At 41.9% G+C, this 25,775-nt stretch overlaps 1 protein-coding gene across 2 annotated transcripts; it reads left to right on the plus strand.

Annotated features, from left to right (window-relative positions):
• Positions 1 to 563: 563 nt before the first annotated feature.
• cad (carbamoyl-phosphate synthetase 2, aspartate transcarbamylase, and dihydroorotase) lies at positions 564 to 24,842 on the plus strand. Of its 2 annotated transcripts, XM_006793546.3 has the most exons (45): positions 564 to 730; positions 825 to 1,000; positions 2,129 to 2,268; positions 2,444 to 2,573; positions 2,709 to 2,851; positions 3,177 to 3,318; positions 3,415 to 3,586; positions 4,920 to 5,105; positions 5,232 to 5,341; positions 5,554 to 5,696; positions 5,835 to 5,966; positions 6,937 to 7,170; positions 7,262 to 7,483; positions 7,577 to 7,765; positions 8,285 to 8,409; positions 9,016 to 9,149; positions 9,511 to 9,623; positions 10,227 to 10,391; positions 10,475 to 10,560; positions 10,727 to 10,973; positions 11,266 to 11,364; positions 11,865 to 12,089; positions 12,287 to 12,469; positions 12,553 to 12,771; positions 14,336 to 14,503; positions 14,610 to 14,792; positions 15,549 to 15,653; positions 16,338 to 16,586; positions 16,694 to 16,775; positions 17,172 to 17,338; positions 17,516 to 17,680; positions 17,755 to 17,886; positions 18,080 to 18,281; positions 18,368 to 18,558; positions 18,686 to 18,826; positions 18,916 to 19,005; positions 20,821 to 20,959; positions 21,335 to 21,528; positions 21,632 to 21,706; positions 21,860 to 22,072; positions 22,249 to 22,374; positions 22,661 to 22,816; positions 22,908 to 23,009; positions 23,560 to 23,654; positions 23,916 to 24,842. In XM_006793546.3, the coding sequence occupies exons 2-45, from the start codon at positions 910 to 912 to the stop codon at positions 24,013 to 24,015; spliced, it is 6,705 nt and encodes a 2,234-aa protein (XP_006793609.2). In that variant the 5' UTR covers positions 564 to 730; positions 825 to 909; the 3' UTR covers positions 24,016 to 24,842. The 2 variants fall into 2 exon arrangements, with proteins under 2 accessions (XP_006793609.2, XP_087708400.1); XM_087852274.1 differs by lacking the exon at positions 564 to 730 and having other exon boundaries at positions 760 to 1,000.
• The last annotated feature ends 933 nt before the right edge of the window (positions 24,843 to 25,775 follow it).

The following is a 25,775-nucleotide window of genomic DNA, read 5'->3' on the forward strand; positions in this document are numbered from 1 at the left end:
GTGAAGTAGGTGGAATGAAGACACAGTTCCAAAAGCAAACACACTTGGTCGATGCTGAGAGTGGTTCTGTTGCTGAGGTTGGGGTCATCCTGTAATCTCTTACGGACTACCTCCAACGCTTCCGTGACTGTTTCAGTCATCATGCAAATTTACTGTTTATAAGATTTGGGGAAACCTGCAGTCAGTTGAGACTGAAGAAGTCACTTGGATGAGTGACGAAACGTTTCTCCCACAAAACGCTACGTCCAGATGAACAGAATCAACTTTTGGAGATTTACTTTCCTGGATGATTGAGAATGCATCAAGACGTTATTTTAACCTGACATTTAGCTATTTAGCTAAAATTTGCTTTTATATTCCTATGTAAAAGTCTATTTGTACATTTTTTAAATTTATTTTAATACCAAATATGATATAAAAAAAACCGTTTTCCTGTAGACACATCTGCCTTCAGCTGGACTCTGGACATCTGTTTTTGAACCATAAAATATTTCCGAATCTCGTTGTAACGCTTGTATTTTATGTTGAAAATCCCTAGCGGAAACGTGAAGCCTCAGTTCGTCAAACTTACCGTCGCGGCCTGCTGCCCGACTTCCACGCTGCTGGCGGCGCGTGTGGAACACATTGGTCTCATCGTCCCGTCCGAACAAACTCTAAACTGTCAACCTAAACATATTTCCTTTGTTTTGCTTCTCCTGGATTGAAATTGGATTCGTTTCAACACTCAAAGGTTTGTTTTTGGCCACCAGATCTCATGTTTATTGGTGTTTTTTGAAGTATTTTGTGACTCAGTCTCATCTACATCTCTTGCTTCCGCGCGGCAGAACGTTCACGTGGAAACTGGGACTCGTCACAAATCCTTAAGTTATCGGTATCTGCAGTTAGCTTCAGCTGTAATCACTACAAAAAATGGCAAATATGGCAACCCTGATTCTGGAGGACGGGACGACGTTCAAAGGCCGCCAATTTGGTGCAAGCGTGTCGGTATCCGGAGAAGTTGGTACGTGTTTTATACTGTTTTAATTCACCTCAGACTCTCAGTTTGTTATTGTGCATAATCCACCTGTGTATAATGTAACTCAGCATGAGTTAAACATTTGCTTTGGCACATTGTGTAATCTGGATGTGTGGTGTGGTTTGCCCCTTTGTGCCAAGACGCTCATGGTTCAGAGTTGTAAAGCGCCAAATCCTCCTAACGTTTCCCCCCCCAGTGCCAAACTCCATTAAAAAAGAGTGGAATTTAGTGACGCCATCACAGCCATGCGCGTATAGCCCACCTCTACCTTCAGCGCCCACCTGTGTGTATTTTGGCAGGCAGATGTGACTAGGAAACTGCTTGCTGTGTCGTAATAAGCATGCCGAATTAAAGATAAGATAATAGTGATTTTGGAACAGGTCCGATTTTGACATTCGGTATGCGTGACTGCAGAGATGAGTCACGCAACGTTAAAATGATAAATAAAAATTTAAGCGTATGCTGTATGGAGGACGTATACCCGGGTGGAATGCGACTGTATTCCAGCCAGGTGTTATAAAAGTTTATTACAGAAACACAAGCAGGTAGAACACAATAAAATAATCTACTATAGAGATCGAAAAACACATTTCGTTCTCAATAAACAGTCATCATATGTAGACAGTTAAAGATGCCGCATCAGTTCATGTTAATCAAATGGGAAATACTGGTAATTAATGCACTTTCTAGTCTGAGTGATCACTCAGACTACAAGAGACTCCACATTTATCTGTATTTTTCAACAGCAACGACTGAAATAATTTTAATATCAGTTAATATGGGATGTTTTAATAATGGGACTGTTTATTATGAACTACAAGAAAAAAGCTGGACATCGTCTCATGAGATACAGCACTTGAGATACAAAGATATAATTGTACTAAATATGAGAGAATCATAATTATGAGATAAAAAGTCATCCAAGTCCTAAACCATAAGAGTTTGATTGTTATTGAAAGTGCATCAGTGTGCATTAAAAAGAAAAGAAGAACTCAGTTTGCTAATATGGTTATTCTCTGACTCTAAAGAAAAAGCCTAATTATTATTAACTGTCTGGCAGATTTAAGCTCTTGTAGTTGATATGATGTACTCAAGAATGTTTTGTGTGTTTAGTATTTCAGACGGGGATGGTGGGATACCCCGAGGCTCTTACTGATCCATCCTACCGCTGCCAGCTGCTGACCCTCACTTACCCTCTGGTTGGCAACTATGGTGTGCCAATGGATGAAGAGGGAGAGTTCGGGCTGAGCAAGGTAAGCGGTTATTTAAATTCCAGGTGAAAATTAATTTGCAAACTTATTAACATATTTAAAGTGGAAAAGCGAGTTAGGATTTTTCTTCTTTTCTTCTGTGGGACGGTTTTATCTGAATGAAAGAAGTCTTAACACTGATAAAACACACTGTCTTATCTGTTGTTGTCTTGTTCAGTGGTTTGAGTCATACAAGATCCACGCTGCTGCTTTGATTATTGGAGAACTGTCTGAAAGCCCCAGTCACTGGAGTTCAACCAAGTCACTGGACCAGTGGCTCAAAGAGCAAGGCATTCCTGGATTACAAGGTCAGAAACCCAGAATAAAAATGGGCATAATTTAATTGGAAAACTGCTCAGCATCTGTAATATATATTAATGCATAAAATAATCAGACGCAAGCTTTTCAATCTGAATGCTACAAACGGTTTCCATTTTCTTCAGGTGTTGACACCCGCTGCTTGACCAAAAAGATCCGAGAGAAGGGGACCATGTTGGGGAAGCTGATAGTGGACGGGACCCCTGAGGAAAGTATTCCCTTCGATAATCCCGACAAGAGGAACCTGGTCCGAGAGGTCTCCATGAAGGTAACCCACCAGGAGTTTTGTTACAGTCCCATCGAAGCTCTGCCACCTCTCGAGTGCTAATGGAGGGCGTTATTTATGTTACTGATAAACTAGAAACTTGGAGATTTGATCTGTGGATCTAATTTTGCAAAGGTTTTTTTTAAAGCTCTAAAACATAGGAAAAGTTTAGCGCTCACACTTCAGCTCAAGTAAGAGGTTTTGAACTAAATAAATTAAAAAGCTAGATTGTCTGTAGTTGTCTCAAAGCATATTGTTTGGCAGGTAGCTTGCTGCTTGTTTTGTGCCTGTCAGATATTTAGATGTTTCCCTGTTTGGTTGTCTCCAGGAGCCAAAAGTGTTCAATCATAGTGGCAGCTTTCGTATCACAGTGGTGGACTGTGGCATCAAGTACAACCAGATCCGCTGCCTGGCTCAGAAAGGAGCCCGTGTTACTGTCGTACCCTGGGACCACCCGCTGGACACCGCCGGTCAGGAACACGCGCTATGTCGGGGATTTTTTTCAGGGGAACTCGTACCAATTTTATCAGTGGTTACATAAATGATTGTATCTCATCTTTTTCCAGATTTTGATGGTTTGTTCGTCAGTAATGGTCCCGGGGATCCCCAGCTCTGTGAGGCCACCGTCAACAACGTGAGGAAGGTGGTCTGTGTGGACCAACCAAAGCCAGTTTTTGGCATCTGTCTTGGACACCAGCTGCTCTCTCTGGTCATTGGAGCCAAGACCTACAAGATGAAGTGAGTACCTCAAACTCAACACCTCCGTAAACTGAAAGATAAATTGTTAAACTTTGATTCTTAAGTGATTTTAAACTTTTACCAACGTTTACTATCAAAAAGTAATGGTGCTCCATTATAAGAAAAAATGTATTCAATTATTTTCAGTACTGTAAACTTAACATGATTACTAATTTCTTCAATTTAACACACCTCTTTCTCTTTGTAATAAATTCCAAACCCTTCCGCAGGCTTGTTAGCCAGTGCTTGCTCTGGTGTTGTTAGCTGGAGCTGAACTAAACAGTAAGTGATTTAAAAGCACAAGAAAAACATATCATTCATGAGCAACAACAACAAAAAAAGATCCAGAGTGAAATTTTTGTGAAGGTGGATGGTGTGAAAACATTTTATTTAAATTTGTTTAAGTTACCTTTGCTCCATCTTTTTACTCCGGCCCCACAGCTGCACTGTTGTGAGAACAACTGGTCAGAAGCTGAATTTCATGACCGTTGGTGGAAAGGGTGAGCACATGTGAATGAAGAACTCGCTGTATGTTCTAGTGTAGATGTGGACTTGTCTTAAAGTTGTGAAATAGGACGTCATTATATTTTGCAAGCCTTCTTGGCAGGATCATTGTGTTCCTTTCGCTGACATTTCAGTCATTGCATGACTCAAGCAAGTATTAATATTGCCTTCAAACTGTTTCTAAGATTACGCAACACACATTAGCCAGCCTGAACGCACCTTTTAAAGGTTGAGCTGTAAAAAGTTGAGTGAATCGGTAGTGATGCGTTCACTGACGTCTGTCTTTTGCTGAGCCCTCGGGTCACTGAGGGCACCCTCTACTCTCTCTAGATACACAGGTTTTCACGCTCTCACACTTTCTTTGTGAAATGCAGATTTTTGCTGTCCTCAGCAGTCTGGCGTCTCCCTTATGATCACTAGAGGGTTGGATTGAGCGTCGTTGTTATGAAAAAGGCTGAATAAACACGTCTGCCAAATTCTGTAGCCATATCTATTATGGGAGACTTTGCCGATGGCAGCTTTATCAGGCTGAGTGTGAAGGTCAGAGTGGGCAGCATGTGTTCTGCTGGTAACCCATCAGACAGATTACAGGTTGTTTGTGGAGATTCTTTCTGAAAGACTACAAGTGTCAAACAATCGTCCTAAAATGTGCTTTGTCTGTACCTGGATGAACAATCTAAAGGCCAAGTTAATTAAAGCTTCTGCTATAATAATGCCTCATTAGAGGGCACCCTGGTTAAGCTAAATGTATAATTATAGATTTTGTTAACCGTGGGAAATGTCTTTTATCAATCTTTTAATTAGTGTGTTATTTTCTCTTGTTTCTCAGGTATGGTAACCGTGGCCACAACCAACCGTGCATCCATAATGGGACAGAGCGCTGCTTCATCACCAGTCAGAATCACGGCTTCGCTGTCGACCCTGACACTTTGCCTAAAGACTGGGACGTGCTCTTCACAAATGCTAACGACCACACCAACGAGGGCATCGTACACAACACAAAGCCTCTGTTCAGGTAACAGTCTGTGAAAGATGGAGTCCAGTGGTGATTCACTCTAGAAGTGACTGGCTCTGGTGGCTTAAGTGCTCTGTACTGGTCGGAAAAAACCCAATTAAATCATTTGTGATCCCTTTCATCCAGTGTTCAGTTCCACCCAGAGCACATGGCTGGTCCTACAGATCTGGTCGGCCTGTTTGATGTCTTCATTGAAACGGTGACAGACCATAAAGAGGGCAACACTGGAAAATTTGGTATTCCAATTTAACTTTCATTTTTTATCATCTTAAATGTTGTGGTGCATATTAATTTATTTCTAAATTACTTTTGTATGTACTTTTGTAGTTTTAAGTAGTAATTGGTATTTAATAGTAGTAATGTAACTATGCCTGTGAAGAAGAGAAACCCTTGTAAATCTGGCTTGTGTAACGACTAATTATTAGCAATTTGTGTGATATTTTTCCAGTGAAGCAGCGTCTGATGGACCACCTCACTTTCACTGGTTCCCCAAAGGCTGAAGGGCACGTCAGATCCAAAAAAGTCCTCATCCTAGGCTCAGGTGGACTGTCCATCGGCCAAGCTGGAGAGTTTGATTACTCCGGCTCGCAGGTCTGTGAAACAGGAGGTTTTTGGTCTTATTTTGGGCTGTGTGTAAAGCGGAGGGTTAATTCAGGATTTAAAGAAGAACGCTTGAACGCAGACGACTTTTTTCTGTGCCTCCTGATGTTACTCTGCTCTGTTTTCCAGGCTATTAAGGCTCTGAAGGAAGAGAATATCCAGACTGTGCTGATCAATCCCAACATTGCCACTGTCCAGACCTCCAAAGATCTGGCCGACAAAGTCTACTTTCTGCCGATTACAGCAGAGTACGTCACTCAGGTATGGATTCTCTCTGTTGCAACTCTGTGACTGATGAAAGAAGAGAAACTGTGGACACGGTGAAATTTGTAGGTCAACTGTTTTTTGTTTGGTTGTTTTTTCTGATCAGTCAGTATTGACCCCAGATTGTGTTTGTCTAAAAGACTGAGGGGTCTCACATAATCACAGCCCACCAAAGAACACAGAGCAGTTCTGTACAGGTGTGTTTGTAGCTTTGGTGACTGCTGAAGGTAGTTCAGTCTTCTTTTGTGTCTGTATTGTAGGAATTGGGACAGTGGGTTGTAGGACAACCTTTATTTTTATTTCTTTACTGTTGATAAGATACACTTTTACGTGGTCCATCACTTTGTTTGGTTGAACACTTGAATGCAGCACAAGCATTTAAAAAGCAAAGGCAAAACATGAGCTTTGTGTTACAGCCCTTTAATCCGCGGCTCCATGGAAGTCATGATGTAAGATAAAGGTGGTGCTGGTGGACTAAAGTGAGCTCGTTGCTCCACTCTGGTTTTTATATAGATGCAATTTAGTGACAACAGCTAGTAATTAAGTAGTAAGAGAGGAAAAATAAGAGTGCGGATTAATAATGATGATGAAAAGAAACAAGTTTGAGGACAAATATTCCCTCAGATTTTTACCTTCTTTGCCCAGGTTTATTTAATGTAGTTTATGTTATTATTTTTATTTATTTTTAAATTTCAGTGTTCATAATACATTTCTGTAAAAATGTGCTGGCTCAAAGATCTAAAAATCCCCACTCAGCTTTCTACCTGCATCCATCATACGGCAGTATAGAGTGGAAACGAAGAGGCTAAAAGGAAAAAAAAAAAGATCACTTAAGCTGCTTTTAGTTCAGTCGCAGACTTCCAAATGTCTTGGACGGGATGACATTCCCAGTGTGAAATCCACAGAGCTGTTTGTCTCATTTTCATGTGTTGTGAGTGCTTCGTGTCATTATATCTTGTTGTTACAGGTGATAAAAAATGAGCGCCCGGACGGCGTCCTGCTGACTTTTGGAGGTCAGACTGCTCTGAACTGCGGTGTAGAGTTGACCAAGCTGGGCGTTCTGGAGAAGTATAAAGTGCAGGTTCTGGGAACTCCTGTTTCCTCCATTGAGATGACCGAAGACAGGAAAATCTTTGTGGAGAAAATGGAAGAGATCAATGAGCATGTAGCTCCCAGTGAAGCAGCTCTGTCGGTGGAACAGGTGAGGAGACGTGTTCGCTTATAAATTAATAGCTTCTGGATTGTTTTTTGCCCCAGTGAAGTCTAAATTTATCTGATTCACTCTGCTGTAGGCGGTGGCGGCTGCTGAGCGTCTTGGCTACCCCGTCTTGGTTCGTTCAGCGTTCGCTCTTGGAGGCCTCGGCTCCGGTTTTGCCAACAACAGAGAGGAGCTGACCTCTCTGGTAACGGCAGCATTCGCTCACACCTCTCAGGTACTGGTGGACAAATCCCTGAAAGGCTGGAAGGAGATTGAGTACGAGGTGGTCCGGGACGCCTATGACAACTGTGTGACTGTGAGTAAAAGGAGACCAGAGAACAAACAGTTTATACTCGCTAAAAAAAAAACTGAGGGCGATTTAAAGTGACTGTTGTTTCCTCTTGTTTAGGTGTGTAATATGGAGAACATCGACCCACTGGGTATCCATACTGGGGAATCCATTGTAGTGGCTCCCAGTCAGACGCTTAATGACCGCGAGTACAACATGCTGAGAAACACGGCCATTAAAGTCATCAGACATCTCGGCATCGTGGGAGAGTGTAACATCCAGTACGCTCTTAACCCCGAATCTGAACAGGTAAGCATATATGTGAAGACCTGGGTGATGAAAAGCACAAATAGGACTGTGTTCACCTGGAAAGTGGATCTGTTATGCATTTCCTTATTTTAAAGCCAGTGACATGCTGTAATGAATAGTACAGAAAGTGTAGGTATATTGAAATAAGCATGGGTGGTAACATGACTTTAAGTATATACAGTTTATATGGCTATAGGATGTACAGAGTGTGCAGCTGGATCTGCATATAATGTAACAGCCGGCTTAAATTTACTGTTTTGGCTCCAAAACAAGGAGGTAAAAAGTCTTTACTATGTAAATTCTTGTTCAATAAGTTTTAAAAGAAAATTGTTTTAGGTATCAATGTGACCAAATTCATTTCATACAAACCAGGAATAGATTTGTATAAATAGGCTTTATGTATCAGAACAGGCCTTTAAACAGGTCTTGTGTGCATGGGGAGCTGGTATTCCTGTTCCTGGTCTAATTCCCATAATGTCTGTGATTGAATCTGTATCTTCTATGTATAATGTGTTGCAGTACTACATCATTGAGGTGAATGCCCGCCTGTCACGGAGCTCTGCTCTGGCCAGTAAAGCGACCGGTTATCCTTTGGCCTACGTAGCAGCTAAACTTGGTCTGGGGATCCCGCTGCCACAGCTCAAGTACGTCTCTCAGCTTAAGAATGGCGGATAATGAACTAACAGGGGCATCTCTGCTTTTAAAGAATGATGACATCCAACAAAGACGTTCCAGTATTCTGCCAAACTGAACATTTTTTAAAAGTGGGGTTTAAAGTATTCAAGCTTAAAATCAATTTTTGTATAGTAAACGACCAAAAAACAATTGTGATGCATAGATGCCTGTAAAGTAAGGCAGCACCGACTCGCTGCCTTCACTGCATGTGGACCTGTTGTGCTTACTCTGAATAGTCACCCCCACAGTGTCACACAGACCCAGGAAACATCTAGCTAGTCAATCATTACACTTAAAGACATCTGATCATTGAAATTCAATCATTTTTTTTAGTATAAACGTGTTCACAATTTTTCATCAGCAAAGAAATTTGGAAATGTTGGTGACAAGATGATATTCATCACCTGCACAGCTGGCAGTTTGGTTGATTTGAAGTTATTGTTTTGACAAAACTGCTTTGAGCAGTTGCAGCATAAGCATTGTAGTTTTTTTTAAATGTCTTAACTGTAAAGCACCTTTAAATGAAGTGATTCACCCGTGAAAAATATTTGCACTGCGTCTGTATTTTTGTCCAGAAACTCAGTGACAAACTCGACGACGGCAAACTTTGAGCCGAGTTTGGACTACTGTGTGGTGAAGGTGCCTCGCTGGGATCTCAGCAAGTTCCTCAGGGTTTCCACCAAGATAGGCAGCTCCATGAAGAGTGTTGGTAAGAGGCAAAAGCGAGCTTGGAACAAAAATATGTTGTAACAAATTGTAAATAGGTAGTAGATTTAGTACTGTTAGTATTCCCAAACATTTTAAAAATACTTAGTTTGGTCTCAGTAAAGCTAACAATCATTTTTTGCACCTACTATGTTTTTTTTTCTTTTTTTATTCTTATTTCTTTATTTTTTTCTGCACTGCTATCACAGCAGATTTCTCCATGAGGGCATTAAAGTTTTACTCTACTGCTTTATTTCACAGAGTTTGATTATAAAGTTAATCTTTACCAGTGCGGGCAGAGAAGCCAGTAAGTCAGGTGCTTATTATGGATATTGTGCTCAGTGCTTGAACCTTTGCCTCAACAGGGGAGGTGATGGCTATTGGTCGTAGCTTTGAGGAAGCCTTCCAGAAAGCTCTGAGGATGGTGGATGAGAACTGTGTTGGCTTTGACCACACCATCAAGCCTGTCTCTGAAAAGGTAACCTCCCATAGCTAAAGTCCAGGTTAAATGGTTGTACTGGTTAAAAAATGCCTTGCTGCTGCACGACCTGTTCACTGCAGTGTCAGCAAATACTTTATCCCAAGTTGAAAGATTTTTAACCATTTTCAGCCAACCATGCAATGATTTGCTTCATATTTGGTCAGAACACAACATTAGTGCTTTTGCTATGCAATGCCATCGGCTTTTAAGGATGAGTGATGATGCAGCACATTAAAGCATGTTCATCTATTTTACTACACCTCTATTAGGATGGTGACCCTATAAATGATTGTGATAAGGACATTTTAAAAGGTCAAAACTGTATTGTTCTGTCTTAACTGGACCAGTAGATGGTGCCAGATCTCCCCTGAGCTATCTACTACTGTAATGCTTCCTGCTTCTGGGTTTTTTGACGAATGTTTCATTGCATGCTGTTAATCATGTTCTGCTACTGTGTGTGTGTGTGGCTGATTTATTTTTAATTTTATTTATTTATTTTGAGAAAATAAGCCCAAATGTCTGAGCTGATGCTCATGGCTGGCAAATAACTAGCAGCACATCACTTCACAGTTAGTATGTTGTGCTCCCTCTGCTTACCAGGAGTTGCAGACTCCTACAGATAAGCGTATCTTTGTGCTGGCGGCAGCATTCAAAGCTGGCTACACTGTGGAAAAGCTGTATGAGCTGACCAAAATCGACCGCTGGTTCCTGCACAAGATGAAGAACATCGCCGACCACGAGCTGCTGCTGGAGACCTACAATCAGGTAAGGCCGATAAGACATAACATGAAAAAACTAAGAGCTGTTCAAAATGGATTAAGATGCTGGATTAATTTCCTTCTGTCCAGGATGAGAGCTCCATGCCTCCAGAGGTGATGCTTAAGGCCAAGCAGCTGGGCTTCTCAGACAAGCAGATAGCACTGGCTGTACAGAGGTGGGTAGGAAAGGAAATAACCACTGTCTTATTTTAACTTAATGGTAACTTTCTCTGTGATTAGTGTATTATCAGCATGAGATTTTATTTTAGATAAAGTGCTATTAAAGAATCCAAACTTCCTTGGTTTGTCCTCTATCACTAAATCCACGTTTCCCTCTAACAGCACAGAGCTGGCCGTCAGAAAGCTGCGTCACGATTGGTCCATCCTGCCAGTGGTGAAGCAGATTGACACAGTGGCGGCTGAATGGCCGGCTTACACAAACTACCTGTACCTGACCTACCACGGCACAGAGGACGACCTGAGCTTCAACGATCAGCACGTCATGGTGATCGGCTCGGGCGTGTACCGCATCGGCAGCAGCGTGGAGTTTGATTGGTGCGCTGTTGGGTGCATCACAGAGCTCAGGAAGGTAAGGCCTACGTGAGACTTTAATACTGGATGCTCTCTTTATGACTGAGTTAATCTCTTACCTCACTGAAATTGAATCCAGGGAGCAGGAAGAACCGCCTCCATGTTCAGTTTATCTCTTTATTTCCTTTACTAAACTATTTTTTTTTTTTTAGCTTTTTACTTATTTATGAAAAAACATACAAATTTAGATCTTTTTTTTTTGTCATTTATTGTGTTGCTTATTACATGTATTATTACACCCCAGAGCCAGTAATCCAAATGTTACTAAATAAGCATCAAACCATTTGCAGATGGGCTATAAGACCATCATGGTGAACTACAACCCCGAGACAGTCAGCACAGACTACGACATGTGCGACCGCCTCTACTTCGATGAGATCTCCTTTGAGGTAAGTTTTAGTTGATACGGGAAAGTGTGATTGTGGTTAATGTGACTTGATTCAAGTCTCACATTTTGGGTGAAAGTAGCCTCTGGGCTCTTTGTTGCAAGTCATCCCCTCAAACTTTCTAACACTCTAACTGTAGTAAAGGCAGTAAAGACCAGAAGTAAAATAAGAATATCATAGCTGTGTCCTTCCTTTCTGTTTCAATCAAAGTGGAAGAACAGCGATCCAACACAACTGGCAAATGAGTCAGTCACATTTATAAGTATCTTCCTCGAGCTCCAGAAAGTTTATTGTTATGTTTATAATTTTACTTCATTTTCATAGTCTCTGCAGTTTAAATAATTTCATTTTAGGCATTAAGATAGTTAACTGGGATTTTAGAAGCTAATTAGCGCCCTGTGGTTATATGTGCACTTCATTGGCTGAAACCTGTCTTTTCCACAACTGTTATTAATTTCCTTGTACACATATTAATCTGCAGAGTATTTCTATGCATCTTTCAGGTGGTGATGGACATCTATGAAAGGGAAAACCCAGAGGGAATGATCCTGTCTATGGGAGGCCAGCTTCCCAACAACATTGCCATGTCGTTGCACCGCCAGCAGTGCCACATCTTGGGGACTTCGCCCGAGTTCATCGACAGCGCTGAGAACCGGTTCAAGTTCTCCCGAATGCTGGACACCATCGGCATCAGCCAGCCGCAGTGGAAGGAGCTCTCAGACACTGAGGTACAGCAGACTGACGATGAGCTCGTTTTATGTCACCGATGTCTCGGTCTGTAAAGTTAAAGATGTTTAACCCTCAAATGTTGCATTAATATGCTAGTAAATTATATTTACTGTTATTTACTATTGTACATATAACACTAAGAAAAATAGTTGCAAAGCCAGCGTTCAAGGATGTTTACGTTTCTTCTTTGCTCTAGTCTGCTGTGAAGTTTTGCGAGACGGTCGGTTATCCCTGCCTCGTTCGCCCCTCGTATGTTCTGAGCGGAGCGGCCATGAACGTCGCCTACAGTGACAGCGACCTCGTGAAATACCTGAGTAACGCTGTAGCAGTGTCCAAGGAACACCCTGTGGTCATCTCTAAATTCATTCAGGAGGCTAAGGTAGTTAAAGACCTGATAATTACAGCAGAATTATTGATTATTATCAAGTTGAGTTGAGGCTGTACTGTTGATAAATTTCGCAGGAGATAGACGTGGACGCTGTCGCATGTGACGGTGTAGTGATGGGCATTGCGATTTCCGAACACGTGGAGAACGCTGGAGTTCACTCTGGTGACGCCACCTTGGTGACACCGCCTCAGGACCTCAATCAGAAAACCATAGAGAGGATCATGCAGATCGTTCACGCCATCGGTCAGGAGCTGCAGGTCACCGGGCCGTTTAACCTGCAGTTAATTGCAAAGGTAAGAAGTACATGGAAATACTGTTAAATGCTGTTACTGAGGACGTGAATTTAAATTGTTACTCAATGCTGATACTTTATGTAGCTTTCTTACAGTATTTTCCAGATTCAGGTAATAAACAGAGTCAGATTTAGGGAGTTGTGGTATTAAAACGTATAGTTTTGTAAAGTTGGCACAGTTGCTCAAATTAGCCAAGCATAATCGACCCTTTTAATCCCCAACCTGCTGTCAGAAATGTCCACCTATTAAAAAACACATATCTCTAAATGTTGGCTGGACCTCTTCAGAACTATGACGCCTAAAAAAAAAAAAACTTAGTTTATATGGTGAAAAATTATTTGAGAGAATCTTGAAGAGCTGCTGCTCCTCCACATTGAAAGGAGCCAGTTGAGGTGGTTCGGGCAACTGACAAGGATGCCCCCTGGATACCTCCTGGGCGAGGTTTTCCGGGCAGACCCAGGACACGCTGGGGAGATTATCTCTCTCGGCTGGCCTGGGAACACCTTGGTGTTCCCCCGGATAAGCTGGAGGAGGTGGCTGGGGAAAGAGAGGTCTGGGCTTCTCTGCTTGTGCTGCTGCCCCCGTGACCCAGCCCTGGATAAAGTGGAAGAAAATGGATGGTTGAATGAATCTTGAAAATGAATAAGTCTTCCAGTACAGAGTAAAATGTGAGAGTGAAAATATTGTGTGTACTTAATAAAAACATATGAATGTTTGGGGGTTATTTTCTGGTGTAACAGAAATATACAAGTGCTACATGGAATTTTTTTCAGGTGACCTCATTGTCGTACTCCTGAAGCTTTTAAAAGGCTGCTGGGTTCATTTAAAAAAACAAAAAAACTATGCGTTAGAGCAGCGGTCCCCAACCTTTTTTGCGCCACGGACCGGTTTATGCCTGACAATATTTTCACAGACCGGCCTTTAAGGTGTCGCGGATAAATACAACAAAATAAAACTAGTACCGGTACCGAAAAAAAGATTTATTCATAACACACGTGAAAAGACCAAGGAAAACCGAGTTAACGATAAAAACGATAACAAAATAACGCTGAAAACCGATTTAAAAACCCTGAAAACCAGACATTTCACACCTGAGCCTCAACTCCCGCGGCCCGGTACCAAACGACTCACGGACCGGTCCGTGGCCCAGGGGTTGGGGACCGCTGCGTTAGAGCGAGTACCAAGGACACCAGGAAAGCAAAGATTAATGCAGTGTTAGTTTTTGAGAGAAGCTGAGCTTGGTGTCAGTCTTTCATATAAGGGTTATGTCATCTTCATGCAGAGCAAGAAAACTAACAAGTTACATCCATGAAAAATAAAAGTAAATGTGATGCTTTTGCTGTAGATTTGGGGAAACAAGCTACAGGTATGTTTCTTCCCGTTTACAGCCACCACAGATGGCATTTTGTCCGTTACTTTAAGGTGTTGTACATTGTAAAGTACAGAGCCTGAAAGTCCTCATTAAGTTATGAAAATGAAGCTGTGTCAATAATGCAAAGGACAGTTGTCTTTTATCAACACTGGTCAGAGCATTCATTCACCGCTGTGTTTTTTTTTTCCTCAGGATGACCAGCTCAAAGTGATCGAGTGCAACGTCCGAGTTTCTCGCTCCTTCCCCTTTGTGTCCAAGACGCTGGGAGTGGACTTGGTGGCTCTGGCTACCCAGTACATTATGGGGGAGGACGTGGAGCCAGTGGGCCTGATGAAAGGGAAAGGGATTGTGGGAGTCAAGGTAAGTAGTGTGAAAGCAATCATAAATATTTCCCTTCATGTTAAATCACTTTTGTCTTCTCATCTGACTGAGCATCACGGATTGCTTTCAACCAAATGTCCTCCAGGTCCCACAGTTTTCTTTCTCTCGGCTGGCCGGAGCTGATGTGGTGCTCGGGGTGGAGATGACCAGCACTGGAGAAGTAGCTTGTTTTGGGGAGAACCGGTACGAGGCTTACCTCAAAGCCATGCTCTCCACAGGCTTCAAGATCCCCAAGAAGAACATCCTGCTCTCCATCGGCAGCTATAAGGTACTTAAAGGTTTCGACTGACAAAAACACAACAGATAGGGATCCAGATGTGAACAGTGAGTTCAGCTCACAAGCGATGCAGCTGGTAGTACGAATGATGCATTTTAGTGGCACATTAAAGTCTAGTCACAACTGTGGGTTATGTTTGGCAGATGTTTTTGTGGCTGATCAGTCACACGGGAATAAACAGATTTTGTGCATCTGCTACATGAAGGTGCTCTTCTAACGAGAAAATGAACAATTTCAAGCAACAAACCGTGATTATTTGTTTTTGCAGCAGCTGTTGATGATTCCACCAACAGCTGATAACTGTAAATATTATCACCATGAGACCAGATGTAGTTAAACTCGATCAAAACCATCTCAGCAACACAAATGGAATAAAAAATTATCGAACCACATTTTTTTCTGCAGTGTTGAAATATTATGATCTGTTTGCACTAAATATAGAAAATATAAAAACTATATTAAGGGGCGACCGTGGTTCAGGGAAGTCTAAAGATATGAATGCTGGATTAAAAAAACAGCAAATGGAACTGAATGAAAAGGCCATCGATGTCAGATAAGATGAGCTGAAATTGAAACTGTCTGTCTACCACAATAGATTTAAGAAGTTTAAAGGTGATCTGATTTTAAGGAGCATCTACAGAGTGTTCCAGTTGTGTGAAGCATAGTAATAAGATTTTTCCAGCTTTCAGTACTGATGTTATGATTTTATTGTTTATCCAAACTATTTGCATTGATTTGTGTTTGCAGAACAAGAGTGAGCTGCTGCCCACCGTGCAGGCCCTGGAGTCTTTGGGATATGACCTGTATGCCAGCATGGGCACGGCTGACTTCTACACAGAGCATGGAGTCAAGGTAAGTCTTTTAGCACAGGCTTCGTTTTTTGGAGTAACAAACTTTATTTAAATCAAAATCGACTTATTTTGCAGTGGCACATCTGTGAGTGACTCAGGAATACGGTCGTGTTTATGTGTAATCCTGATAACCCTTTACATCTTTATCACTCCTCTTGAATTGCACATTAAACCAAAGATTCCAGATGAGCAGCACTTATACATGGATACAATGTAACTGTAAAAAATGTTTTATTTTGCTAGAAGTTTTGAAAAACAGCAGAAATGTATTTAGAAATGTCAATTTTCATAATTGTGGCAATCACTTAAGTACTTTAATAACACTCTATTTTAAGTATTAACCTATGACAGGATGAAATCAGGATAGAAACTTTAAGACTCTTTAAGATATTGTCTTTTTTTTTTTATAATAAATTTTATTTTCAGTTACAGCAGCATGTTAATAACAAAACTTTGAACATACAGTAGTTTGATGTTCAGTATTTACAATACCCCAGAAGATAAGAGAAATAGAGAAGGAAACCAAACAAACCAAAGAAACCCCTACAAAACAACAACAACAAACAAATATAAAAATAAAATGTATAGGGGACATTCAGTGTACAGTTAACTGTGATAGTGATATAGAGATATGGCATCCGGTCATAAGATATTGTCCTTAAGTTTGTTTTGTCTCCTTGTACAGGTGACTGCAATCGATTGGCCGTTTGAGGAGTACGACAGCGATGAATGTGCCACCAAAGAGAAGCAGCGCAGCATCATGAACTACCTGGAGGAGAACCACTTCGACCTTGTCATTAACCTCTCCATGAGGAACAGCGGAGGTCGAAGGCTCTCCTCCTTTGTCACCAAAGGCTACAGGACCAGGCGTATGGCTATCGACTACTCTGTCCCGCTCATCATTGATATCAAGTGCACCAAGCTCTTTGTTCAGGTACGCGATCTGTTTTTTTGTTGTTGTTTGTTTTTTGTTTTGTTAGGGGTTTTTTGTGTGATATGGTTCTATGGGAACATGATTAATAAAGGGTGACTCGTTTGCAGGCTCTTCGTCAGATTGGAAGGACTCCACCAGTGAAAACTCATATTGACAGCATGGCATCCCAGACACTCGTCCGTCTGCCCGGTGAGTGGTCGTAAACAGCAACAACAACACTAAATTTATTGTAGGAATTTTGACGAGCTCTGATCGTTTTGGATAAGACAGAAATAAATGAATAGAAACCTTTTGAATCCTTTTCAGAGTTCCCTCTGCCTGTGGCTGCAGGTCCAGGTTGTCATCTTAGATGTTTGTTTCTGAAACAGGAATTCTTGAGTCTTTAAAGCAAAGTTGTTCAAATACTGAGGGTTTTTAAACAGTAAATACTTCATCCTACTAAAAGCTTTACTAATTACTTGCACTAATAGTACAGCTTTTCATTTTGATTTTTCAGTTTTTTTCTAAATATTTGAACTCAAGCTATGTAGACAAACTAGTACAAAGATACCGGGTGAAGTATTTTGGTTTCTGATTGAATCGCAGGTCTGATCGATGTCCACGTTCACCTACGGGAGCCTGGCGCCACCCATAAGGAGGACTTCTCCTCAGGCACAGCAGCTGCTCTGGCAGGAGGAGTGACCCTGGTGTGTGCGATGCCCAACACTTCCCCCGCCATCACTGATGCTAATAATCTGGCTCTGGTGCAGAAGGTAAACCCACGTTTTTAAATTGTATTCGTTTTTTAATCTGTTGGCTGATCCTGTTTGTTAATGCAGAAATGTTTTTGTTGGCAGTGACCAGAATGGACAAGATTAGAAATGAGTACTTCAGTATTCAGTAAAATTTTAAGCGATATGACATTGACTCCTGTTATATTGTGTCACCAGTTAGCCAAAGCAGGCAGCCGCTGCGACTACGCCCTGTATGTGGGCGCTGCCACGGACAATGCTGCTGTCCTGCCGCCCATCGCCAGCCAGGCCGCCGGTCTGAAGATGTACCTGAATGACACATACTCCACCCTCAAGATGGACAACGTCTCCCTGTGGATGGAGGTAGGCTGGATTATAAGTGTTGCTGGAAGGTCATTAGAGATGCTTCAGCCCTAACCATGTGGATCTGTTTAAAGCACTTTGAGAAATGGCCCAAGCAGATGCCCATCGTGGCTCACGCTGAGAAGCAGACGGTGGCGGCGATCCTCATGGTGGCCCAGCTGTACCAGCGGCCAGTCCACATCTGTCACGTGGCCAAGAAAGAGGAGGTAAAGAGCTGTTTCTTACTGTTGTTGATTTTATGCAACTTTTACTTTATTTTAAACTATTTTAGTGGATTATTGAGGTATTTTACTTTTAATTAGTCTGTTTTATTATCGATTGCTTCGGCTGTTAAAGTGCATCTTATCTTAATTTTTTTGATTCTTTCCTACAGTTTTAATACTTTTTAATGGTTTTCAGATCCTGATAATCCGAGCTGCAAAGCAGAAGGGCATCCAGGTCACATGCGAGGTCGCCCCTCACCACCTGTTCCTGTGCGAGGATAATGTGGCGCAGATCGGCGACGGTCGAGCGCAGGTTCGACCCATGCTGGGAACACGCGAGGACATGGAGACACTCTGGGAAAATCTGGACATTATCGACTGCTTTGCTACAGACCACGGTCAGAGAGCATTCATTTTCTGTCACCAATCATGGAGACCGACTCGTCTTCGACCTTCCTGAACTGTACGCGTTTTGTTTTGCTAGCTCCTCACTCTGTAGACGAGAAGAACAGTGAGCGTCCTCCTCCTGGTTACCCCGGTCTGGAAACAATGCTGCCTCTGCTGCTCACCGCCGTCAGTGATGGACGTCTGACTCTGGATGATATTACCAGACGTCTTTATGACAATCCACGCAGGATCTTCAACCTGCCCGTTCAGGAAAACACCTACGTGGAGGTACACAGACAAACACAATTAAAGGGAATTCATTTTAAGGAGACATTACTTTTATGCAGTAATTAGCAGCCTATCCATACTCTGATGAAATATGTTCCTAATTATTTATCAATTATGTGTCTTTCAGGTGGACCTGGAGCAGGAGTGGGTTATTCCTCAGGCCATGCAGTTCACTAAGTCTAAGTGGACTCCTTTCGAAGGTATGAAGGTGAAAGGTAAAGTCCGCCGCGTGGTCCTGCGAGGAGAGGTGGCCTACATCGATGGCCAGGTCAGCATTCGTGCATTTTGCTTTTGAACAAGAAAACAAAGAGAATCAATGTAGTTGATCTAATAAAGTACGTGTCCTGTCTCCTTCAGGTGCTCGTGCCTCCAGGTTACGGTGAGGATGTGAAGACTTGGCCCACTTCTTCCACCCATCCTCCAGAACCTGTCAAAGAAACTCCAATGGTAATAAAAGTGAATGCGGTAATAATGCAGCTGCCTTTCATGCTTTCTGTTGTAAGATAAAGACTCTACAATAATATTACATCACATTGGTGTTTTGGCCACCGCCATGATTATTTTTGCAGCCAAAATTGACCAGATTTAACAAGAGAGTGAAGTTATCTGCCAACACTAACATGCTTGGTTAGCAGCCATAGCCATGAAGAACGTGCACACAGCAGCAGATATCGGCTAGTTGATGCTAAGCAAACGTAACTGAAAGAAAACACTAGAATTTCATTCAACAAATTTAATAAAAAAACTTCTTAGATGTAATTAGTTTAAAATGCTGTAATAGACACAGCAAAATCGAGAGGTTCAGTTCAGTGATTAAAGTTGGTGTTTCTTCCATGCCTGAAATGTCTGGTCGGGGGCAAACAGCAGGTATCGACTTGTTCCTTTTGAAATGTGGAGGAATAGCAGCTCCTTACTTTATTCCTAAGAAAGGATGGTATTACCTTGGCCTCCAGTAACACTGTGAGGAACCTTGGAGTCATTTTTGATCAGGATATGTCCTTCAACGCACATATTAAACAAATATGTAAGACTGCATTCTTCCATTTGCGCAACATCTCTAAAATTAGAAATATCCTGTCTCAGAGTGACGCTGAAAAACTAGTTCATGCATTTATTACTTCCAGGCTGGACTACTGCAATTCATTATTATCAGGATGTCCAAAAAACTCACTGAAAAGCCTTCAGCTAATCCAAAATGCTGCAGCAAGAGTACTGACAGGGACTAGAAAGAGAGAGCATATTTCTCCTGTTTTGGCTTCCCTTCATTGGCTTCCTGTTAAATCCAGAATTGAATTCAAAATCCTGCTCCTCACATACAAGGTCTTAAATAATCAGGCCCCATCTTATCTTAATGACCTTGTAGTACCATATCACCCTATTAGAGCACTTCGCTCTCGCTCTGCAGGCCTACTTGTTGTTCCTAGAGTATTTAAAAGTAGAATGGGAGGGAGAGCCTTCAGTTTTCAGGCCCCTCTTCTGTGGAACCAGCTTCCAGTTTGGATTCGGGAGACAGACACTATCTCTACTTTTAAGATTAGGCTTAAAACTTTCCTTTTTGCTAAAGCATATAGTTAGGGCTGGACCAGGTGACCCTGAATCCTCCCTTAGTTATGCTGCAATAGACGTAGGCTGCCGGGGGATTCCCATGATGCATTGAGTTTTTCCTTTCCAGTCACCTTTCTCACTCACTATGTATTAACAGACCTCTCTGTATTGAATCATATCTGTTATTAATCTCTGTCTCTCTTCCACAGCATGTCTTTATCCTGTCTTCCTTCTCTCACCCCAACCGGTCGCAGCAGATGGCCGCCCCTCCCTGAGCCTGGTTCTGCCGGAGGTTTCTTCCTGTTAAAAGGGAGTTTTTCCTTCCCACTGTCGCCAAAGTGCTTGCTCATAGGGGGTCATATGATTGTTGGGTTTTTCTCTGTATCTATGAAGAGCCTTGAGGCGACTTTTGTTGTGATTTGGCGCTATATAAATAAAATTGAAATTGAATTGAATTGAATTGAAAGAGGTCTTAGACGCCACCGTTTGGAGGAAGCTCTTTTCCGGTGCTTATATCCCCGGTTTTCTTTCTTATGAGCGTAGATGACATCTAAAAGGTTCACAGAATTTGGTGAACACACAACTAACAGAGTTTAATTACAAACGTAAAACAAAAACATTTAAAGCCTGTACTTAGAACTGTTTTGAGTGTTTCTTGAACTCCTCTATGTGGGGATTATTTCATGTGTTTCGTTTACATTAATTCTGCTCCATCAGACTCCTGAGCGTCGGCGTCCAACTCCACCCCGCGATGGAGTGCGGACTCGTGCTGCGAGCCCACGACGCATTGGTGGAGAAAGCCGCTACCTGCTGCCGCCCCGCATCCACCGTGCCTCTGATCCCGGCCTGCCACCAGGTATTACAGCTCCCATGATGCTTTGGAACAGCAGTTTTTTGTTTGACCTCGAGGGTTTCTCCCAATGTTTCTATCAGAGTTTCTACCAGTGTATTATCAGCCTGCCTGGCCTTTGCACAGGGGATTTTTAAAGCCTTCTTTAGGCAAAAGGTATCAATAAGTTAGAAAGGGGGGTTAAAAAATGAAGCAGATGTTATCTTATCATATCATTTCACATGTTCAGCTGGTATGTCCATTAATCAAGTATGTCAAAACTGTTCATTGCTGTATAAAGACAAGTTTAATTAAAGTTGTTTGATGTTGTCCTGCTGATTCTCAGTGAAACGCCTTTGCTGTGTTCCAGTCATTGATACACTGCGACTCTTATCCCCACAGAGATGGTCATGCTCCCACCAGCCGCTGCTGTTGACGGGTACAGCCATCCTCCCCCACTGTTCAGGCTGCTGTCCCCACAGTCTGGGTCAGGACAGGTGCCTCCTGGTCAGGTGTCACACCTGCAGATGTCTCCTCTGCTTCACCCACTGGTGGGACAGCACATCTTGTCTGTCAGACAGTTCAGCAAGGAGCAGGTACGCCGAAGAAGTTAACACACACTCTGGAAATGCTGACAGGTTTAAAACAAGATCTCGGGTCTGAACAAAAGCTTATTTTTGTGTCTTTCGTTTGTTTCAGATCTCACACCTGTTCAATGTTGCTCACACGTTGCGTTTGATGGTTCAGAAGGAACGAAGCCTGGAAATACTCAAGGTATCTCCTAAACGTGCCTCATGTTACTGCACTATTCACTATTTTCAGTTATATGCTGTTACAATGGTGGATGTTCGTATCAAACATGACCAACGTTATAGAATGATGAGGTACCTTAAAGTAATCCCTCATTCCTCATGCCTTCCTGTTCAGGGTAAAGTAATGGCCTCCATGTTCTATGAGGTCAGCACTCGCACCAGCAGTTCCTTCGCAGCGGCCATGCAGCGTTTGGGCGGCTCCGTCGTCCATTTCAGCGAGGCCACTTCCTCCTCGCTGAAGGGAGAATCGCTGGCGGACTCTGTCCAGACCATGAGTGGCTACGCTGACGTCCTCGTGCTGCGTCACCCAACACCTGGAGCTGTAGAGGTGAATTTTAGATGGATACTTTTTTTTTTTATTAAAAGTTTTCTTTACGTAACAGAAAATAAACACTAATTGGTCATAAAAGTAACTGCAGCAGCACCCTGTTGTGTGTTTTTTGTTGCTTGTTTAGTTTGAAGATGAGTTTTTAATATCTTATGCACGTGACTCCTTCTCCTCAGAGCGCGTCCCGTCAATGCCGTAAGCCGGTGATCAATGCTGGCGACGGTGTCGGGGAGCATCCCACTCAGGCCCTGTTGGACGTCTTCACCATCAGAGAGGAGCTGGGAACGGTCAACGGCATGACGGTGAGCGACATGATTCATTTTTTTTCGATGCTGTTTTATCTTGTTTTTGTTTTAATATAGGGCTGTTTTTAATTTTATGTTTTATGTGTTTTATTTATTTATTTTGCTGTTTTCTGTTATTCTATTGTTTTAACTTATTTTCTGTACAGCACTTTGTTCCTGTGCTGGGTATTTTAAAGTGCTTTATAAATAAAATTGGATTGGATTGGAAATTGGATTTTTAATTGAATCTTCAGCCAGAATAAAACTTTACATGAAAACACGTTAAAACTGTGGCGTCTGTCAGATAACGATGGTTGGAGATCTGAAACATGGCCGAACGGTTCATTCCCTCGCCAAACTGCTGACCCAGTACCGCATCACCCTGCGTTACGTGGCTCCCAAAAACCTCCACATGCCAGCAGAGATCATCAGCTACGTGGCCTCAAAGGGCATCAAACAGGTGAGGACTAAACATGGTTACACAGCAAAGAGCAGTGTTCACAAATATGTACTAAAAACTGCTAATTTTAAAAAAAAATGTTTGTTTGCAGGAGGAGTTTGACAGCATCGAGGAGGCTCTGCCTGACACCGACGTCCTCTACATGACGAGGATCCAGAAGGAGAGGTTTGCATCTGCGGAGGAGTACAAAGCCGTAAGTTTCATTTCACTGACGGGTTTTATTTTGTGACACAGATACTGACATATACTCACAGCGCATCTGTAGTTAGGCCTGGTGCTTCCTGCCTCATGCTGGCCCGGTAATCGTTTTTGATATCGTTCAGTTGGTCTCATGGTGACATTTTTCCTAATCCACTATTCTGGACTGCAAACTCCACTGACTCCATCTGGTGAAGCTGCAGTTTGTCTGCATTTGGAGTTCATCTTTAGTGGAAAGCAGCTGATTTGTTCAGTTATTCGTCACAAAGTTCTTTCCAAATGAAATATTTCTAGAGGCAAAACTATTAAATAGAATTGTCTTAAGAAAACAAGAATTTATGCGAGAACGAAGGCGTTCCCTCACCCCTCTACAGATGTAAGCGTGTGGGGAAATATGGAAGTGGAACCCTTTAGCTAAGCATTCATAGGTGCAGACATAACCAATCAGCTCAGGTCTCATGTGAATGGATGATCCCGGAGTATTTGCAGTAAAATAAGATTAGAGTATTTTTGATCTTTAACTGTGACTCTGTTGTTTCTCTCAGTGTTTTGGTCAGTTCGTCCTCACTCCTCACATCATGACTGGAGCCAAACAGAAGATGGTGGTGATGCACCCGCTGCCCAGAGTCAATGAAATCAGGTGAGACGCGCTCAGTCAAATATCTGACAACAATATCAGTTCCAGCTGTGTTGTTTAAATGTTGCTTGAGCCCTTAAATGGGCTGCAAAAATGTAACGTTTTGCGTACAATGTCTAATTTCAGTACGATTTCTTTTAACTAACTTAAATTTAACACACTTAAATTTGAACTGAATTTTATTTTAAACCCACCTTACATTATTTGCTTTTGTGTTGATTAAGTGGACTAATGATCTGTTTCTCTTTGTTATTTCTCTCTCAGTGTGGAGGTGGACACAGACCCGAGGGCGGCATATTTCCGTCAGGCGGAGAATGGCATGTACATCCGAATGGCCCTGCTGGCCACCGTACTGGGCCGATAACTCAGTGTGCTGCTTCTTTGTCCTACAAACTGTCAGAGAAACAAAAATGTATCTTTTCTGAAATCTATACATTTCTCATTTCCTGCCCCCGAGGGGTGCAAGTAGGTTTAAATACAAGATTTAATACGGAGTCAAAGTTTATAACATGCTGCTGTAACACAGAACTTTTTTTTCTCCAGTCACACAAATGTTTACTTGTTTTCTTTCCTGCTGTATTTCAAGATTCCTTTATTTTTACATGTCTTAAAACCATTAACATAATTAACATATAGAACCAGAATCTGTCTTGTTTGATGGTTAAGAGATGATCAGTGTTTGTGCATCGATGAGCCAAATCGAGGAGCAAAGGGAAGAAATAGGAAGTGGGTGTTACTATCGATGTCTTTTTTACACACACATATATATATAATTTGCAGCTGCTGCATCTGATTAATGATGTTTAAAGGGACCAATGAGGATGTCAAAGGGGATAAATCCTGAATGTGCACGCTTTTACATTTAGACCAATTTACTGGACCAGCTTCATCAGATGTTTGTTTGGGTTGGCACAGTGCTCTGAAAACCAGCAATGGTGGTTCACGCCTCGAGGTTTTTCAAAAGAAAATTTCTAACAAAATACAGAGAAAAAAATATTTTTACTACACCAAACAATCCGATTGCGCAAATATCCTCAGAGCACAGTCTTTGATGATTTTGGGGTAATCTCTATAACTGTCAGTAATTTCTTACACTGTTGACATAAACTTTTTTTTTTAAAATCAAAATCCAAACGGATGTTTGTAAAGTGTTGAACGACTTCTGTGTCATGTGGAGAAATAAATAATGAAAAAGGATATTTGTCTTTGTGGTTGATTTCATTTAATGCCCACAATAAATTATTTCAGAATTTTTAGTAACATAATTTAATGTCTTGTTTGGATCTTGTCGTTGTAGTTACGGATGATTGGTTGTGAGCTCTATCATCCTGACTCAGTACTGGCAAAGGTCATGTCTAAATTGGCGACTTGATTAAGAACAAGGTTCTCACTATATAAATTATTTTAATACTACAAAGCTCATTTAACAGCTCAAGGATCCACAAAGGTTTATATCTTCAGTATTTTAGTTACACTAATGGAAATTGACAAACCAATGGCCATTTTTATCAATGAGTTTTGCAACTAAACTGATTTCGCTTCAGGATGCATCTAAAATGCATTCAGGCTGGCAGTGTGGTGTCGTGGAAAAGTTGTACGTGCAAAAACCTTTTCCACGTACGAGGACGCGCACGTGCACACTCATGCACGCGCGTTCACTCATCCGAAAAAGTGGCACTTCCGGGCCATGGAGTCCCCACTGCGCACGCTCTGTCTCCTCCGAGTCTAAGGAGAACTACGATGACCTGGAAGACTGAGAACCTTAGTGGGGGTGTGCGTTTTAATCAGGTTTATCTTTTTATAAAGTGATATTTCAGTACAAATTTTATACAAGCTGGAATTACTTTATCTTTTTATCCTAACACTATAAAAAGACTGCTTTAGACAGTCGAGCTGAAGCGGCAAATTGCGCGTGTTTTAACAACTGCGCTTTGGGGAGGGGGATAGTTAAGTCGAATTTGAGGTCTTCCCAAACAAATAAATAAACAAATGCCACCAGGATTGTGTTGCATTGCATGATTGTTTTAACAACTGCTCTTTGTTGACTGTTTCAGACTTTAAGACGCCGTGTATCTCAAGAAATTGTGAATAGGGAGATGGAGTGGGTTTTTTGTCTGTCTTTGA

This window comes from Neolamprologus brichardi, chromosome 15 (assembly GCF_056152115.1).
Source record: "Neolamprologus brichardi isolate AB-2024 chromosome 15, ASM5615211v1, whole genome shotgun sequence".
Lineage (NCBI taxonomy): Eukaryota > Metazoa > Chordata > Actinopteri > Cichliformes > Cichlidae > Neolamprologus > Neolamprologus brichardi.

Coding starts and splice junctions, on each gene's coding strand:
- cad (XM_006793546.3), top strand. CDS start 910: ATGGCAAATATGGCAACCCTGATTCTGGAGGACGGGACGACGTTCAAA. Junction 7,766..8,284: donor TTAACCCCGAATCTGAACAG/GTAAGCATATAT, acceptor AATGTGTTGCAG/TACTACATCATTGAGGTGAA. Junction 17,339..17,515: donor ATCTGGCTCTGGTGCAGAAG/GTAAACCCACGT, acceptor TTGTGTCACCAG/TTAGCCAAAGCAGGCAGCCG.